Source organism: Phodopus roborovskii, unplaced genomic scaffold (genome assembly GCF_943737965.1).
Source record: "Phodopus roborovskii unplaced genomic scaffold, PHOROB, whole genome shotgun sequence".
NCBI classification, from domain to species: Eukaryota; Metazoa; Chordata; class Mammalia; order Rodentia; family Cricetidae; genus Phodopus; species Phodopus roborovskii.
Genome location: NW_026126571.1, coordinates 1,514,714 through 1,533,691, shown reverse-complemented (window position 1 = coordinate 1,533,691; position 18,978 = coordinate 1,514,714). Strand labels below are relative to the sequence as shown.

The window sequence follows — 18,978 nt, the reverse complement described above, 5'->3', positions numbered from 1 at the left end:
AGGAAAGGGACGGACCACTTCCGCCGCCACTCTATGGTTAGCTACAAATAAAAGTGGCCGGCTAGAGTAGCCGGAGGCCGCGCCCCCGCCCCCCCCCCGTGCAGGGACGCTCTAGGAACTCGCACTTGCTATGGGGGTCACCGAGTTCCACGCGCTTTTTGCTGGGAGGGCGTGGCGGCCGGGTCCCGCGCCCCGACGGCGCGATCCACGCGGGGTGCAAAGCCGCCCCGGGACGCCGGGCCCTGCACCCACGCAGCCCCGTGGCGCTGAGGCGTCCCGGGTCCCAGGTGTGCAGCCCGCGGGCGCGGGAAACCCGTCAGGGCGGCCGAGGCTGCGCCCTGCGGCCCGGGAAGGCGCAGAGAAGCGGGCCGCCGGCCTCCGACGGGGAGCGCACCCGACCCGGCCGCTACACACACGGGAGCGCGGGGCGGGCGCCAGCCGCGGCCGCGATCAGGAGTTTCGGCGAATCGGCTCCCGGCCCCACTCGTCCTGGCCAATAGGAAGTAGCCTGGGGCGCAGGGGCGGGAAGTGCGGCCCCACGAGCAGGCGCGCCAGCCAATCAGCCGCCGGCCTCGGTTCCGCGCTCCAACCCGCGCCGAGAGCGGGCCTGGCGGAGGCCGGGGCAGCTGTCAGGGTGAAGTCCGGCTGGCGAGCGGCGAGCAGCGAGCGCGGCGGGAGCGGGCCTGGAGATGAGCCGTGGCGCCACGGGCTGGTGCTGTCTCGTGCTCTGGCTGCCCGCGTGCGTCGCGGTCCACGGTGAGCGGCGTCGGGCGGGCGGGCGGGCTGGAGAGCCAGCGTGCGCACTGCTCGGGCCGGGGGCCACGGGTCACCTTGGGGACCCCGCGAGTTTGGGCCGGCCAGGTCCTGGGGCCAGACGGCTGTCGTAGGTGGGTGTGGGTCCCCGGGGCCATGAGTAGGGGCAGCCCGAGGCTCCCCACGTCGAAGCAAGATCCTCCAGCCCTCCTCCTACTGAGGGCGACCCAGGTGACAGCTAGAGATCCAGAATGGAGAAATGCTAGCGTTCATATAGGCAGGAACACACACGTGGGCTCACACGCACGGGCACCCACTTACACAACTCGCACATAAATGTACACACCTACGCGCTAAGTGAACACATGTATATACCCGAAGAGAGGAGCACACCAAATGCCAGACGAGCTTGCTTCTTTAAAAAGGTTGCCTTGTGTTAATCTAGAAGGCTTCCTTGGGGGTGTATCCATCTGATGGAGTGTACCTACACTCAGGACAAAAACTGCAAGACCCCAGAGCTGTGTCTGGATGGTGTGATTTGAACCACAGACAGGAACAGCTATAACCACAGCCAGTAGCAACAACACACATAGTGATAACCTGGTTGAATTGACTAACAGACTTCCATCCATCAACATTCATCTCTCTGGGCTTAAGGAATCTGGGGACTCAAATCCCAGGAAAACATCAAACTTCGATGCTGAGAAGTTTCTGTATCCTAGCAAACCCCTGGTTGTTCTGTTGTTCAGGACAGCATAGCTGGGCAGTTGTTCCTTCATTTAATAACCTTTGCTGAGCAGCCTCAGTGTCGCGCGCGGGCACTGGGGACTCGTCACTGAGTGAAGTCTCACACTTACAATCAACACTGTAGTGGAAGAAACATAGAGTATCATAAGTACACCATAATTAAAGAAGTATTAGCCAGAAGAAAGTGCATTTTGAACCGATATAGGGAGGGACAAGGCAACATCTTTCTGAGAAATGACAGGTAAACTTTTAGGAAGACCCCAAAAAGCTGAAAACACCGAAAAGCCAGTACAGCTTGAACTTGGGGAAGCGGAGACAAAGTTGGAGCAGGGTGGGAGTCGGGTCTGCAGTGAGCAGCAGGGTACACTGTAGTCAGTGAAGGGGACACCAAGGCTCTGACAGGGAGTGGGTGGCAGCAGGACCTCAAGCAGGACAGCGGAGAGGAGGAGACGAAGAGATAGCTCAGCAGTTCACAGTACTGGATCTTCCAGAGGGCCCACTCACAACTGTGTGTCCCTTCAGTTCCAGGGAGCTGATACCTCTGTCTAGACTCCGTAGGCACCAGGACGGACACACACACACACACACACACACACACACACACACACACACACGTGCATGCACCCCTTCTGAAAAAGGAGTCATGGAAGGGAGACCAGTTAAGCTCAGTCAGGACAAGAGATGACAATGACTGTACTGGGAGATGGCCGTGAGCCCAGAGTTAACTTGTCAGTTCTGGTCAGAAACTTGAGGCTTCCCTATCCACTCTGAAACTCAGGTCTTCAGAGCACGGGAGGATGTTAACCCAAGAGCTGGGCCTTTGTGGCTCGCCTGCCGTGTCCAGTCTGTCCTGCCCAGTGCAGAAACCAGGTCTCCAGCTGGGCCTGGTGATGCATGCCTGTATGAGAGGCAGTCAGGAGAAAGGGTTCAAGGCCCAGCAAGGAAACGGAACTAGTTCAAAGCCAGCCTGGGCTGTGTGATTTGCCAGAGTAGTACACACCTTTTACTGCAACACTAGTTGGGAGGGGCCAGCGTGGGGGGGGGGGGGCAGAAGCAATTGGATCTGTTTGAGGCCAGCCAGGCTACATAGGGAAACACGGATTCAAAAGTAACTAACCAACTTTTCATGTTCCCGAGGATCCAATAAGTTGGTGGGCCCAGACCACCGTCCACCCAGTTGAAGACATAGGGTATCCCATGATCCACACCTGAACCAGCTTGTTCCTAAGAGGCTTTTCTTCTGTACTCTTTCTGTTAGGCTTACGTATCCATGACTACTTGTACTTCCAAGTGCTGAGTCCTGGGGACATTCGCTACATCTTTACAGCCACACCTGCCAAGGACTTCGGCGGTATATTTGTAAGTTCAAAGATGCTCACATCTCTGACACCCCCCCCCCCTGTAGCCATCACTGAGCCATGGTGACCCTCATCCCACTTTTATGCTGGGACAGGGCAGGGAGCAGAATTCTGCCATGCCCTCCAGGAGCTGCTGCATACTGTAAACCAGGGAGGGACTGCCTTCATTGGTGGAAACTACCTGAAAAGCCAAGGCACCAGCTTTCTCTGTCAGCCCTGGCTACTACTCCTGTCCCTGGATTATAACCAGCCACAGGGAAAGCACTCCATTTTCTTCCTTCACTGGCCATGAGGCCCCAGAAAGATGGGATTGTTAGCTTGTTCCAAAGCCGTGGTTTCCTACACTCTCACTTGTCCAAATGTCTACATGTTTCCCAGCACACACGGTATGAACAGATTCACCTCGTTCCTGCCGAACCTCCAGAGGCCTGCGGGGAACTCAGCAACGGCTTCTTCATCCAGGACCAGATCGCTCTGGTGGAAAGGGGGTAAGGAGTGGGCAGGCATGACACATGGGGAGGGCAGATTCTGATCACAGCCCACGGTACCTTAAAATGCCGATTTTTAAGTAATTCATCCCTTACAGGTCTTTACGAAATGTCTTGTCTACTCTCTGCTCTGTACTGTCGACCCTCAATACAAGTTCTCTGTGGTCCCTTCATTCTCCCACAGAGAGGATGTGAGGAAGGGCAGCTAGCACCTGCCTTTCTTTTGGTCCCATATGACACCACCTCTTCCAGGGGCTGCTCCTTCCTCTCCAAGACCAGGGTGGTACAGGAGCATGGCGGGCGGGCTGTGATCATCTCGGACAATGCAGTTGACAATGACAGTTTCTACGTGGAGATGATCCAGGACAGTACTCAACGCACAGCTGACATCCCTGCCCTCTTCCTGCTTGGCCGAGATGGGTGAGGGCTCTTTGCTTCTGGCTGTCCACACTAAACTGGGTGCATGACTTGGTGGGGTCAAAGGCAATTGCCAGTCCCCTCTCACAGACACTGTCTTGAAAGTCCCCAGGTTGTGGAAACTCCCAGAGTAACTGGGGCAGAGGGCAATGTTGGGGTGCTGAGAGAGTGACTGCCCTTCATGCCCTCCCAGCTACATGATCCGGCGCTCTCTGGAACAGCATGGGCTGCCATGGGCTGTCATCTCTATCCCGGTCAATGTCACCAGTGTCCCCACCTTTGAGCTCCTGCAGCCTCCCTGGACTCTCTGGTAGAACAGCTACAGGCGACTCACCAGGAAGAGGACACCTATGAGCCTGCCGTTTGGAGTTTGGAGAGAGACTCTGAGGACAAGTGGAGCCAGGGAGGGGACAGAGAAGCCACTCCACTGGCTTTCCCTTCCCTAGGGCCGGGAAGGACCTCTCATGCTCCAGTAAGAGGCAAGAACCAGACCCAAGGCTCTGGCTCCAGTCGGAGCAAATGGTGCGGAGGAGGCAGCCTGGTGGTCTGCAGTTTCCCGCAGTCTCAGCCTCCCACAGCCAGGACCTCCTCACAGTGACCCTGTAGCTGTTGCTGGAGTGCTTTAAAGAACTGGTGTTCTGGGCCTAAGGTCCCCTACATCTTAGCAATAAAGCTAAATAAAGCTCATGAGGTTTGTACGTGTCCTAAACTAACAGTGCTTGGGTGTGGTGAGACTCAGTTGTTTGGTCCTACATCACACTGCTGCTTTTACGGGAGTCTCACAGAAGGCCATTGGCGGCACAAGCCCAGTAGGATTAGTACAGACTGCTGTCGAGGACCAGCCCTCTGGGAAGAGGACTCCTGTACCCAGAGTCTGCAACTGAGACCCAACCTCAGAGACCCTCACTCTGCTCTAGTGATGTTTACACACCAGCATGGCTGACAGTATAAGCACTGAGAAACCTGGAGCATTCCCTGCCGCCCACTGGGCTGACCTGTGCCCTCTGCACCCGCCTTGACTACCGCAGGCTCAGAGTAGTCCACACAGCACTGCTGCAGAGGCCTATCATCACCACCCACATTTTATTGAGACCAGAGGGAGAGAGAGGTGTTGGCTGTTGTGAAGAGTATGCCCTACAGATGAGGCGGCCAGTCAGGCACGTTCCACCTGGCTCCACCTTGGAAAGAGCCTGTAGCATAGGCACTGGTCCTCCCTGGGAGGCCCCAGCAGGGCCATGTGCAGGCCTCTCAGGGAAAGATGGGGAGCAGTGGCTGTCATCTCCAAGATGCCCATCCCTGTGGCCAGGAGGGAACAAAGTCATGGCTCATGTCCAAGCATATGTCCAGTTCCTTCAGGGTTCCTCTATGGATATCCTGAAGGTGGATGTCTGAGATCAGATCCTTTGCTGGACCATTTCAGCTGGTCCCAGGGAAGAGTGGAGCATCCTCAATTAAGAGTGCAATCTTTCATCTGTGATACCGCTACAGTCCTGATGAAGATGGGCCTCTTCAAGACCGTATAGGGCTAGCCACCTTGCCTGAGCCTAAGAGGCAAGGCACAGTGATCTGGACCCTGGAGAGCAGTTAATCTCTACCTCCCCAGTGTCCGATGGGAACAACCCAACATGCCTGGCACAGTCTTTTGAAGTGTTCTGAAGGCCTAGACCGTTGTTCTTGCCTCTTGCTGGCAAGTGGCAGGCCATTACTTCAGCTGCAGCTGTGGCAGATGAGCCGAGAGGAAGAGGTAAGGCATGGCATCACCTCTTTCTGTCAAGGAAACCAGTCTGCTTTCAGATTGGCCATTTTGTTGTCCCCCTCAAAGTAACAGCCGGTCACGAGGGGCCAAGCCTTAGGTGGATGGGTGAGCATGGGCCACGGGGCCCAGAGGAAGACACTACGAGGCCTGGAGCTGTTCCAGTCTCACGGCTGCAGTGCAGCATGGCAGGGGAAGGTCAGGTCTACAAGGCTTGCTGATAGCACAGGACCCAAGCAGCTCAGCAGCAGTGCTCAGGGCCTGAGGTCTGGTGGGGGTGGTGCTCGGGTCCAGCCTCTCCTCAGCTCTGACAGGATGCCAGAAGGGAGAAGGCAGGCAATGGGTGCGAGGGGGAGGGGATGTTCCCTCCAACATCTGTGGAGGACAGATCCCCTTTTCCAGCAGGGTCTGGGCAGGGCCCCTTCCAGGCAGGGTAACATCACACGTCAGTCATCTCATCCCCTAGCTCTGCATCTTCGGGCTCTCCTTCCTCCTCCTCCTCCTCTTCTGAGGTCACACTGGGGTCATCAGCCTCTGCCAGGCATTTGGGACAGGAACAGATGAACAAGTAGTTCTCCCTTCAAAGTAAGGGGGACAAGTCAGGCAGCTGCTGGATGGAGGAGCCCAGAGCCCAACCATGTCCCCGGATGGCACCTGAGGATCTTGTGGCGGCTGTGGCGGCTACGCTCCCGCTGACAGCAGTCTAAGTAGCTGATACAGATTTCCTGTGGGTAGAGGAAGTTATGATTGCCGATGCCCTCCATCAGACAGGAAAAGAGCTCCCCCAACAGCCGCCTTATCTATTGTCAACCACTGTTCCTTGCCCAGAAGCTAAGTCTTCAATGCCTTCAACACGGAGCCATTTCCATGGCTCCAGCAGGCAAGACTCCCACCTGGATCTGAGACAGACAAAGATGGAGGTTGGCCTCAGACCCTGAGGGAAACCAGCCAGTAGCCAAATTCTGTTAATGGGACCAGAGGTTAATCTTGGTATGATATGGAGAAAATTTCAATAGGCTGTGGCCACCAACCAGGACCCTCAATCTACACTAACTCCTGTGGCTCAAGTCACAAAGAAATCACCTGGGCACACAGCTCTACTTCAATCTGAGGCTTTCTGAAGATGTCTGAAGAAGTGGGAGGGATTAGAGCATCCTCATGGGCAAAGACCCACGCCCTGGTGGCTGTGGTGACTCCCACCAGCCGAACAAAGGGGCTCCGGCTAGTTACTGCTGCTCCCTGGAGAGACACTGCAAGGCCCTAGGCCCACCCCTGCTGCCCAGTCCTCTTACCTCGCCTGGCTTAATATCTTCCAAGGCGGTAACATGCAAGAGGAAGTTGTTTTCTGGGAAGGAAGTCTCTGCATTGGGGACACAACTGTGGTTGCCTGGGTCACAAAAGACAGATAACAAGTGAAGTATGTGTATGTAGAACCCAAGATCTTGCACATACGAGGCAAGCATCCCACAACAGGTCTACACCCTCAGCCCTTAGTTTTGAATCAGGGTCAGACTGCCCTTGAATTTGTGATGTTCTTGCCTCTGACTCACAAGTACATGCCCAGCAATGAAAAGCAGGGTTTTGTTTGTTTGTTTGTTTGTTTTTAATGGTAATTCTAGCTGGGCAGTAATGGCACATACCTTTAATCCTAGCACTTGGGGAGCAAAGGCAGGCAGATCTCTGAGTTTGAGGCCAGCCTGGTCTACAGAGCCTGCTCCAAGACACCCAGAGACACACAGAGAAACCCTGTTTATGTTGGGGGGAGGCCAATAAACCAATGAAACAAAAATGCAATTATAGGGGCAGGCAGACGACTCAGCAGGAAAGGTGCTTGCTTCAAGCCTAACAACCTGAGTGTGATCCTAGAATCCACTTAGTACAGACAGAACTGACTCAGGCCTCCATATGCGTACCATAGCCTGTGTATATAAATAAAAGTTAAAAACAAAACAAAGCAGTGAGGTAGTACAACAAGCAAATATACAAAAATAAATGAAACCGGATTAATATTCTCAAGCCAAGCATAGTGGCTCACACCTGTAATCTCAACCTCCATGAGCCAGATAGGTGGATTTGCTGTAAGTTTGAGGCCAGACTGGACTACAGAATAAGTTCCACTCTAGTCAGGACTCAAGAGACCCTGTCTCAAAAAACAAAACAAAACAAAAAAAAGCTGGGCATGACATGTCTGTAGTCTCAGCACTTAGGAGGTGGAGCCAGGGGGATCAAGAGTTCAAAAATCATCCCTGGCTACATGGCAAGTTCAAGGTCAACCTGGGCTGCAGGAGACCCTGTCTCAAAACTTTATAAAACAAAACAAAAAAAAAAAAAAAAAAAAAAAACCACCAACACTACAGCCCCGGGTCACTTTCTTTGTGGTTTTACACTGCAGGGAAGAGCAGGTGTGAGACCTCATTTCCTGTCCTCGTACCTAGTGCTCTATCCTGAAGACCACAGTGCTGATACAATGTATCTTGTTTCACTGCCAGCTCCACCCCCAGCCCATAAAACTGACCACGTTTTCAGATACACCCCATTGTCTCACAAAAGGACATCAGCAATAAACCAGTTATTTCTGTCTGCTGATTTGGAACCCCTGACCACCAAACCTGGGAGCAGAGGTTATTTAGTAGTGAGGCGAGCAATAGGTGAGAAACTGGGATGTGGAAACGGAAGTGCTAAGGAGACACTCTGGCCCCCTCCCAAGATCCTATGGGCCTCAGGCTCTCCCAGTGCTTCTGAACCGCATCCCATAGGGCACTGGTGGTGCAATGCCTATGCCTCCCTTTGCAAGAAGCGGGGCTCAGTGCATCACACTTGCATGCACACGGCCCACCATAACTATCTACTAACACAAGCACAAGGCTGGGGATGAAGTCTTGGGTTTGGCTCCCAGTAACACCGGAAACAAACAAAAACAATGAATGGATGAAGGAAGAAAAGGGAGGGAGGGAGTGAATGCATGGATGGATGGAACTGATAGGGCAATAATTGCCAAGAGAATGCCCAAAGAAACACAGGCCTAACCCACTTGTCGACTTGGCCTGGTCAGCCCCCAAAGGGCAAACCGGGAAAAACCACCTGGTAAGGGCAGAAACACGTGGGCCCATTCCTCCCCAGTGCCGAGACTCACAGCAGCTTTGAAGCACAAAGAGACCGGATCCTTCACAGTTAAGGAACTCGCCAGTCGCTGTAAGACAGTAAAGATGCCAGTGGGAAAAGGAAAGTGAACTCACAAGAGCAGACAGCAGCTCGGCCGTCCCGCACTACTCCAGGCTCTAGCAGTTTACCTAAGCTTCTCTGGGGCCAGCCTTGCTGTTCTGCCGGCACCACTACCTTTTATCTGGCGCTCCCCCTCCCTCCTCCCAGCATGGAGCCTCCGGCATGTCCTGGGCGAGATCCGAAGCTTCCAGCGGGCACATTGGGGTTCTTGTCCCCTTCCATAAGCTTAGTGCTCCCTGGCAAGAGCTGGGTCTGCTACCTGACTAGGGAAGCTCCAAAGATGGGGAAAGCCACAGCCCCATCTCACTAACCTGCCTCAATGTCCTTGTACAACTGGTCAATGAAGGTGTCCAGCTGTTCCCGGTCCTGCGGCTTCAGCTCCAGAGAGTCACAGGCATGTACCCACTGGCTGAGGGAGCTGGAAGTCCCAGCAGCCCAGTCAGAAACAGACCAGGCCACAGCTCCCTGCCCTGTTCCCTTTCTAGAGTAAGGGCCCCAGATTCCCAAAAGAGCAGCAGATTCCCCTGCCGTATTCCTCCCGGCCAGGGCGGTGCAACACCCAATCCCACCCACCTGGAAAGTATCTGTGGCTACTTTCCTACGCTAACCTCCCAGCTGAACCCCGAGGGATTACCTAACAGGTCTAGACCATTTTTTCCTAACCTGGTTCCAATCCCTTGACCATTGGTCCCAACAAGAGCAAAGAGAGACCGGAATCCATCTGGTGTGAACCACTGTTGGAAGAGAGAAGTGAGCGTCGGGCTGTTCTTCCTAACCCAGCTCTGCAGTGGGAAGCTTCTGAGAGCTGGCCTCACTTAACTCCAGGCCTGGAGCACTGGAAGAAAGGCTTCAGGTCCCTTCCTCCGGCACTCACCTGGCTGAGAGTCTCCTCATACAGGGCCTCTGTGAAGAGTCTACGCAGAAGTTCCAGCTGGCCCTGGTTTAAGAGAAACAGAGGGATGCTTGCAGCCCTGGAGACTTCTCCTTAGTAACTACCAGGTAGGTGAGAAAAAAGCCAGCTATGCAGCCTAAGCCTTTTTCCTGGGGACTGAGGCAGCACTTATTTCCAGCTGTCTCAGAGCTCTAAGTGAGGGTGTGAACCCCAAGTTTCTTCCTGTTTCCAGTACTTGTTCCAGCAAGGCTGAGACAGCACCGACTTTAAAACATCCATCTTCACCCTCCCTTGGAGCTTCCCTTAGATTTGCTTAGCCTCTGATCAGTTTGGCTTTCTCCTTCTTTATTCTTTGTTGTTGGTCGTTTGTTTGAGACAGGGTTTCTCTGTATAACAGCCCTGGCTGTCCTGGAATTCACTCTGTAGACCAGGCTGGCCTCCAACTCACAAAGATCCCCTGACTCTGCCTCCTGAGTGCTAGGATTAAAGGCGTGTGCCACCACCTGGCCCTCCTTTTTTCTAGCTCTAGTGTAACCCTTTGAGACACATCCTCCCACGGCTGTAAACCCACCCTCTTGGACAGTCTCTAGCCACTAGTAGCCTCCCCACTTCGTCAGCTCCGAAGGAAGGCTGAGTCCTGTGTCTTATTCTCACCACAGGAATTTCACGCCACTCCCTGACCTGAGGACCCCCAGCCCTCCATTCTCCAGAAACCCTGATGTGCCTACTACTGCTGCCCCTCAGGAGGCTTGCCTTCCCACATGGCGCACCCGACGAGCACTCTAGGGTAGGACATGCAACCCCTCTCCCCTACTTTCAATCTCTGGTCTGTGTTAGGTTACAAAGGTAAATGGGGCCAGGAACACATTATTAAAGGGATTTTTAAGACCAGGCTTTAACCCCCACTGTAGCTGACGAGAACAAATGTGGAATTAGTCCCCTAAAGGTAACCATGGACACCCCAGGCTACGTGAAGGGTAGGGGGGAAGAGACCACAGGAGAAAAACCAACCTTGAATTTGTCCCCTAGGAGTTTGTGGACAATTTCTTCCTCCTCATTGGCCGTTTTGCTGCAGAACTGGGAAAAAAGCCTGACCCAGTGGTCCTTGTCCTTGGCCTGTAGGACAAAGACACACAAGGGCCATGTGCCCATGTGGGACAAAGGGCTTATGTCTCTCAAGGGAACGAGCACCATCCAAGCGCTTGTGCCCCGCTCCCCCTCCAACCCCAGCCTCTCCCCCTCCAACCCCAGCCTCTCCCCCTCCAACCCCAGCCCCCACCCACACAGCCACTTCCTAACTGGACTGGGGCTTGCCGACTCGGAACGCTGAGAAAACAGAGGGCCACTGAGGAGGAACAGTACAGACAGAAGGGGTCATCACAGCATCTCTCAGCTGTGACAGACGCTGGCCTATCAGTCAATCTCAGTGTCCATAGCCTATGCCTGCTTCCTGGTTAGCATGCACTGGAGGCTCTACACGGCAAGCAGCTGTCCTTCGGGAAAACCCAGGAGCAAGGGCATCCAAGCAAGGTCAGGTGACTGAGAGCCAGGGTTGGTGGGGAGTGAGCTTCTCTGACTCACCTGTTTCACGGTGGCCACCATCCGAGCCATCAGCATTATACTTGCAGTCTCCGGAGGATAGTGAACACTCCTGGGGAAGAGAAAACGTAGCCTACAAGTTCCCTCCCTGGCAGCAAAGCCGGGGAAGCCCGTACTTGGGCAACTTTGTATCCCTTAGGGTTGGTAGACTCCAGGACTCTGAAAAGGGTTGTAGATGGTAGGGCTGGCTGCTCAGATGAAAGGCGGGTGCTGAAAACCGAAAACTTAACAATGGAGAAGGCATCTTGGGGATGTAACTCATGAAAGCTCCCACAGCTGCTGAGCTGAGGTTACAATGAAGGACGGGGAAGATGAGGCCCTACCTCCATGCCTCCTGCAGCTTATTGAGGGGGTGGCGGGGGTCATCCTGGGACGGGCCTGGGCACAGGATTCGGTGGTATTGCTCCGCAGCTGCCAGCCGACACTCTGCACTGCAGTACGTCACCTGTTAGGCGGGGTGCAGGTCAGCCCCCAGGACCTGGGGTGCTCACCTCATTTAACTGCATTCTTACTGTAACGAGAACTCCCAGTGGATAACCTGAGCTGGTTGTTCTACACGAAGGGAAGAGGGCGTTCAGCTTCTCTGACCCCCTCCAGACCTATTTTCTGGATGACGGACACTGGCAGCAAAAAAGCGGACAATGGCGGGCCTTTCACCGTTACACACTGGACTGTGAGCCTTGACGAATGCACAGGTCTGTGGAGACTTTGTCTGGCCAGTGAAGACCAGGCTAAAGCCTCCCTGACCTGCTCCTTTTCCTGTCCTTCCCCGCGTGCTCACCTGGCAATGCGGGCAGCTCTGGTGGAGGTCCTTGCGCACACCGCACAACTCTGGGTGTGGGAGAACCTGGCCTGGTTTCCCAGTCAGCCGCTGTGCGTTCTCCTCTGCCTTCTCCAGTGCCCGAAGACAGTGGTCACAGGCTGCAGGGAAGCCAGGCACAGTAAGGCCCTTCCATCAAGGGCTAGCTCCTCCTGATCCCACGCTTTTCTATCAGACTCAGTCCATGGGACCCCTGCCTCAGACTGCTGCTCCCTCTAGTTTGTCTCTAGCTTAAAAAGTATGAAGAGGCCGATGGCTGGCAAAGCTAAGGACCCCACTTGCTCTGGCCCCTAACTCAGTCTTCAGTGAGCATGGGTTATGCGCCACCTTCCGGTAGGGACATCTAATTTTGTGCAGAGCCCTTCAGTATGATGAACCTAAGTGTATATTATGGGAGCAGACGCTTAAGTTCTATCTGAGAGTGCATCCTCCCCAAGAAGCATTCTGGAGTCCACCTCCCATAGCAGGTACACAGGCCCAAACACAAAGGTAGGCAGAGGTGTGGTTCTCAGGTCCTGTTCTCCAGGAAAAGACAGCATTTCCTCCCAATACCCAGAGGGTTAGCCGGAAGATGTGTGAGGCTCTCTTCCATGCACAAAATGGATGGCCCGACTGCCACCTGAAGCAGGCAAGATAAGCTTACCTCGGTACCGATAAAGTGCATTCCAGAGAAACTGTGAAGCCACCAGGGGTCTTTCAATGAAGATGGTCTCTCCCTTCCGGATCAGCTGTGTGGCAAACAGTCCCTTTCCCTAACAGGGCAGAGAACATAAGATACAGCTCCAAACCTGCCATAGCGACCCATGCCTATAATTCTAGCACATGAACAACAGGAGGATCAGTAGTTCAGGGCTAGCCTGGGCAAATAAGACCTCGTTTTCCTTGAATGATGTTCCACAATCATGAGGACCAGAGTTTGGATCCCAGTCCCCACAGAAGTAATCCAGGTGTCTCTAAAACGCCTATAACCCTAGCTCCAAAGAAGGCAGACACAGAAGATCCCACAGTGGAAACAGAGAACCAGCTACTCAGTTGTCATCCGACCTCCACATGATGTGGCACACACGCATCCATGTCCACATACACGCATACCATACACACAAGTAATAATAAAACACTTATCTTCCATAAGTGACTGTTTTAGAAAAATACAATAATCAAAATAATCCAAAAAGGAAGCAACCCCACATTAATAAGCCATACCAGGATCTAGCTAGTGTACAGCAGTATAAGATTTCAACTGGCACCTACTGAACCTCAGGTCAGGCTTCTGTCCCCACTGATTTGTCTCTGGCAAAACGATTCGTAGAGATCTAGAAATCAATTAACATCCACAGAAGCGGTGCGAAGCAGCTAAAAGCTATGCTCACACTTGTCCCTTCCCATCATGCTCTAGGAGATAGTTCTCTAAAACTTTCAAAGAATAGGTAACGCCCACTCTACCCTAAGCCAGGTTTTGGTGTTATATGGTAACCCTGGGGAAGATGGCACACTGGGAGAAAAAAGTTACAGTTCGGTCACCAGATGGCTACAGCTGTCACAGCAGACAAGTCTGCGCTGGACGGTGAGTCTCCCCAGCAGAAGGCAGGGGGTAGGCAGTGGAACAAGAGTTTTCGCTGTTGTTGTCTGAGATGTGATTTTACTCTGGACCCCAGGCTGGCCTGGAACTCACAACAGTCCTCCTGCCTCAGACTTCTGAGTGCTGGAATACAGGACAGGGCCACTAGCCCAGTCACCAGCTAGGGTCCTAAGAGAAGGCTAGGACAGAACTGGGAAAGGAGATTGGAGGAAATAAACAACCAATGAGAAGTGAAGGAAAGAGAAGGCAGGAGAGGGGCAGGAGATTCGTAGGATGTAGGGAAGCTGACTTCCCACCCAAGGAGAAGAGCGCTCCCAAAGCCTATGGGACAGAAAAGACAGCAAGACAAGTTTAGGACGGAAACCTGGACAGAGATGGTGGCAGCACATGACTACAAGGCTAACATCCTTGGCCAAGGACCAAGGTTATGCACATTATTATCATCATTATTGTTACTATTAATTCAACGTAACTGTCACCCTTAGGAGTGAAAATTAAGACTAAGCAATACCATCTTGCATATGCCAACTGGCAAAGGCAGGAAAAAGCAGTGCTGGAGAGAACAAATCTCTCTGCACTGAAACCCAGCAGTGAAGAGACCTTTGCTCTCAGGGGTGATAAATAATATATGACATAAAGGAGCTATAAAAAAGGATTTGGTTGAGTGAAGTACGGTTCTCCCATGAAACATTATCAATCAGGTCTTTAAACAAGTAGAAACGGGCTAAATGGTATGAAAGATGTACTGAAAACATGTACTGGGACAGGGTAGCCGGTGTGCTTCAGCCACTACCAGGTTGTAACCCAGCTCTTGGGAGGTAATAGCAGGGAATGAGTTCAAGACCAGCCTGGACTACATCAAGACCTCATTTCAAACCACAGAGGTAGCTCCTAAAAATATGTAACTTTAATATACACATGCGCGTACAAGTACAACAGAGTGATCTTTATCTTTATTCATGTGCATTTTCTACTCTACAAGGAACGAATAAAACACGACGATAGAGCCGGGCACAGTGGCACGTGCCTTCAATCCCAGCACTGGAGAGGCAAAGGTCAGCCCAGTCTACACAGTGAGTTCCAGAACAGCCAGAGCTACACAGTGAGACCCTGGCTCCAAAACAAAGCAAAAGCAAAGCACGCTGAAACAAATCACGAAATCAAGTCCCTCCCCAGTTAAAAACCCTTCGCAGCGGCACTCAGCGAGTGCCTCCCTCCCTCCCTCCCTCCGGGGCGGCAGGCCGCTCCGTGCCTGCTCCCTCCCCACCCCCGCCACCCCGGGGCAGCCGGGAGACCGCCTGCGCCTGCCCCGAGGCCGGGACCGCACCCGGGCGGCCGCCTCCCGCCCGCCCGCGCCCCGCGCCGCCCGCGCGCCCGCCCGCCCCACCTTGGCGCTGCTCACGAAACGGACTTCCACGGAGCCGCGGGCACCGCCCGCCACGCCCACGCAGAAGGAGAACACGTCGCACATGGAGGCCGCCATCTTGGGCACGCCTCCGCCTTCTGACCCTTGACCCCGCCCGGGAGGCCCCGCCCACGGGGCGGCTGAGCGCCCGCCCCCCTCCCGCCATCCCCACCGCTCCCGGGACCGCTCCGCTCCGCTCCGCTCTGCAGCAAGGCGGGGCTTTTGGACGCCTCGGTTGCGTGGCCCGGAGGAGCCCGGCCTGGCTGCGTGCTTGCACCTCTGGTTACCGGTGTTTCTGACTCGGTGGCCAGGGTCGCAGTCCACCGGCCACGGCGGACCAGCCAGCCAGAAACGGGTCGTTATTGCACCTTTTCACGCTGTCTTGGTTTTGAGACAGGGCCTCACTGTGTATCCCAGGCCGGCCACGAGCTCGCAGCCGTCCGCCTGGTTCAGAAGCCCCTCATCGTCCGCGACTCTGCACGAAGCCTCAGAAGAAGGAAGGCTGAGCCACTCTCCCTTTGACACTCATTCCGAAAGGAAGAAGCTCACTCAATTTAAAAAGCTCCCCTCCTCCCTTGGCAACATCTCTGCTCTGCTGTTGTTACAGTACCTTGCATGCAGGTGGAGGGAGAGCTTGAGCCTCAACATTTGAGCCTCAATACTGTTTAAACCAAGCGCGATGGGCCACGCCTAACACCTCCGCACTCAGGTGGAGGCAAAGGACCTGAACACAAGGCTAGCCTGAAGTACACGAGACCCTGTCTGATAAAGAAAATTTAGGGGCTGGAGAGATGACGTGGCAGTTAACACTTGATGCTCTAGCAGAGGACCCAAGTTTGGTTCCCAACACTGGTTCACAACTATCTGTATGTAATTCCAGTTCAGGAGGGCTCTGATGCCGGTCTTCCAACCTAACCTCCTCAGGCACCAGGCACACACATAGTGCACATACAGACAGGCAGGCAATCATACCCATACATTTAAACAAAAACTAAAAAGAAAAAGGTATTTCCTTTTTCTATAAACCCTCCTGCAGCTGGGCAGACTGTCGTATTTTAGCCAGGTTGGACCAGTGCCTCTGAATTGACAGGGGCTTTGACCTTGCAAAGTAGTCAGAGGACCCCTTAACTAGAGGTAGAAATGAGGGTACACAGGCATTGTTCTGAGGCTGAGGAGGGCTGTGCCTGTTCCTGCAGCTAGACCTGACCACCATTCCTTGCTCTGTTTTGTTCCTCTGTTGACCATGCAGTCCTTGAAACAGGACCTATATCTGCTCTATTCTTGTTCCATGGTGACCCTTGAGGATTAGGTAACAGTCTAGTAATTATTTCATGTTTCTATTTTTATTTTGAGACAAGGTCTCTATGTAGACCATGCTGGCCTGAAACTCGCAGAGATCCGCCTGCCTCTGCCTCCTGTTTCTTAAGTGAGCCAGTAGGGACCGTTTGTAACATAAACATGAGGGCCTGGCTTTGATCCCCAGTGCCATGAAATAGGCTGGGCATGGTGGCAAACATTTGTAATCCCAGGGCTGGGGAGGTAGAAATAGGGTGGTACCTGGGGTTCTGTGGCCTACCAGTTAAACGGGCTATCTCTAGGCTCAAGAGGAGAATCTGTCTCAGACACAGGGAGAGCTGATGGGAACTGTCATTCTGTAAATATGTTTCTCTTATTGGGTAATGAATAAAACACTGTTGTCCAATAGGAAAGCAATATAGGCGGGACTAGGAGACAAGGAGGATTGGAGGGAGGAATAGGGAGGAGTCAAGATGTAGAGACTTGAGAGAACAGAGCTTCAGGCCCTCTCTCCGGTAAGATGAGACCACGTGGACACTCTTTGATAGAAATGTGTTAATATTTAAGACAGAGCTAGTGAATAAGAAATGTTAGTAACAGGCCAACAGCTTTATATCTAACACGGCGTCTCTGTGTGTTATTTGGGGCTGATGCGGCAGTGAGAACAGGCCGGCGGGAAAAACTGCTCATATCAGAGAGCAGTTAAGACATTAAGCCTCCAACATATGTGTGGTTATAGACACACACACTGAGTCAGATGTCCCTGAAGGAGACAGCTGGGACTAGGTTCCTCTAATGAATAGGACTTTTGAGTCCAACATTCAGACACAGATAAAGGTCTCAGTTTTTTCATTTCTCTTTTGTTATTTTAATTTTTTTTACATGTGCAGATGTTTGCCTGCATGTGCTGGGTGCCTGCAGAAGTCAGGAAAGCGCATTGGATCCCCTGACCTGGCCTTGTGGATGGTTGTGAGCCACCATGTTAGAACAAGTGCAGCCGCCTACCCAGCCCCATGTTTTTGTAAAGAGTGCGTCTGTATGTGTGTGGCTGTGAGCATTGCAGGGAGACAGTTCTCTTCTTCCATCCTGTAGGTTTCCAGGGATCAAACTCAGATCTTCGGGCTTGGCAGCAAGAGCCCTTACCTGTGGAGCCTCTACCAGCCCTGGTTTGTGACTGAGCAGTGTCTCACTGTTTAGGCTGGACTCAAACTCACTATGGTAGCTCTGGCTGCCTCAGGTCCACCATCCTTCTGCCTTAGCCTCCCTAGTGCTAAGAGTACAGGGCTGCCCTACCCTGCCCAGCTCCAGGGGATGGCTTCTCGATTCCCTCTAGCCTGCCATTTAATGTCTACAAGTCCACTGGATTTATTATTATTATTATTATTATTATTATTATTATTATCATTTATGACAGGGTTTTTCTGTGCTGCCTTGGCTGTCCTGGAACTCACTCTATAGACCAGGCTGGCCTTAAGACCCACCTGCCTCTGCCTCCCGAATGCTGGAATTAAAGGAGTACACCACCACTTCTGGCTAAAGTCCACTGTTTTGCGTGCCAGCTACTTTCAAAGCTTCCTTCCTCTTTCCCCAGAAAACTGGGCCCTGAGAAAACCCTCATAGAGGAAGATCAGGCCTTTTTTTCACGACATCACCTCACTCAGCCCAGGAGCTCTAGGCGAACAGTCTGCACTACAGAAATCAGCTCTTAAATGTCAGAGGCTGACTTGTCAAGAATAAGCTCTCTGCAGGCTTCCTGGCAAGAGACTGAGCAGGGTGGGAGGGGCATTCGGGGAGGAACTGTATTGTCAATGCTGGGTGAAGAGAAGCTTTGACAAAATGAGGCAAACACAAATTTCTAGGGGAAAGGGTGGGCTCTTGAGAGAGAATGACGGTGGGTAAAGGAGTGTATTGCTCTGGAGGAAACTATTACCGCAAACCTGAAAGTGGTAACAGACAAGACAAGAAAACACCGGGCAAGCATAGTGCCTTTCACCTGTTACCTTAGCACTGGAGAGGCTGAGGCAGGAGGACTTCCATGAGTGTGAGGTCAGTCTATGCCACATAATGAGAATCTGGGAAAAAACAAACGAACAAAACAAAACAAAAAAGCTGTTACCCCAGCATGTGGGAAGCAAAAGAGAGTCAGGAGTTCAAAGTCTTCCTGGGATAGGGAGTGGGGTGGAGATGAAGGCGTGGGGTTGAAATGTGGGAAACTCCGTCTCCAGCGGCCTCAGCAATATGGTTCCCTCCAGACCCCAGGGAAAGTCTTCCACACCCTGATGAGCATTAAGGAGGGCCCTGTCCACAGACAGGCCAGAAAAGAGTTGATGAATCCATCCTCAGACCTTGGGAGAGCGCTTCCATTCCCTAGGTGAGAGGACCTACAAACCTCACCAGTTCTACACCCCGACCAGGCTTACACTCTACAAGTGTTTTCCCCAGGAGAGATGTGGAAGTTATCAACATTCCTGCTCCAGCCAAGGACATACATGATCCTATCAGTCTGCTCCCAGGGATCTCTTACTTGATTGTTCAAGTACATTTGGTGTCCTCTGACCTTAAGGAAGCTCTTCACTGAGATGTGGGACTGGGGGGGGGGGTCCAGCAGGCGTCCCAGGAAGAGACTAGCCCACATAGCATGCTGCTGGC

At 53.1% G+C, this 18,978-nt stretch overlaps 3 protein-coding genes across 3 annotated transcripts; 2 read left to right on the top strand and 1 right to left on the bottom strand.

Moving 5' to 3' along the window:
• The first annotated feature begins 130 nt into the window (after nt 1–130).
• Nucleotides 131–638, top strand: LOC127235810 (putative insulin-like growth factor 2 antisense gene protein). Its single transcript, XM_051203250.1, has 2 exons — nt 131–503; nt 547–638. The coding sequence occupies exons 1-2, from the start codon at nt 131–133 to the stop codon at nt 636–638; spliced, it is 465 nt and encodes a 154-aa protein (XP_051059207.1).
• An 18-nt stretch (nt 639–656) lies between these two features.
• Pradc1 (protease associated domain containing 1) lies at nt 657–4,398 on the top strand. Its single transcript, XM_051203076.1, has 5 exons — nt 657–756; nt 2,759–2,859; nt 3,237–3,346; nt 3,599–3,766; nt 3,957–4,398. The coding sequence occupies exons 1-5, from the start codon at nt 690–692 to the stop codon at nt 4,075–4,077; spliced, it is 567 nt and encodes a 188-aa protein (XP_051059033.1). The 5' UTR covers nt 657–689; the 3' UTR covers nt 4,078–4,398.
• Nucleotides 4,399–4,851: 453 nt separating this feature from the next.
• On the bottom strand, nt 4,852–15,154 carry Smyd5 (SMYD family member 5). Its single transcript, XM_051203002.1, has 13 exons — nt 15,016–15,154; nt 12,693–12,801; nt 12,011–12,150; nt 11,553–11,674; nt 11,212–11,281; nt 10,642–10,746; nt 9,613–9,675; nt 9,402–9,472; nt 9,050–9,156; nt 8,650–8,706; nt 6,809–6,903; nt 6,171–6,241; nt 4,852–6,094 (listed from the first exon to the last, which is right to left on the bottom strand). The coding sequence occupies exons 1-13, from the start codon at nt 15,109–15,111 to the stop codon at nt 5,956–5,958; spliced, it is 1,245 nt and encodes a 414-aa protein (XP_051058959.1). The 5' UTR covers nt 15,112–15,154; the 3' UTR covers nt 4,852–5,955.
• Nucleotides 15,155–18,978: the final 3,824 nt, after the last annotated feature.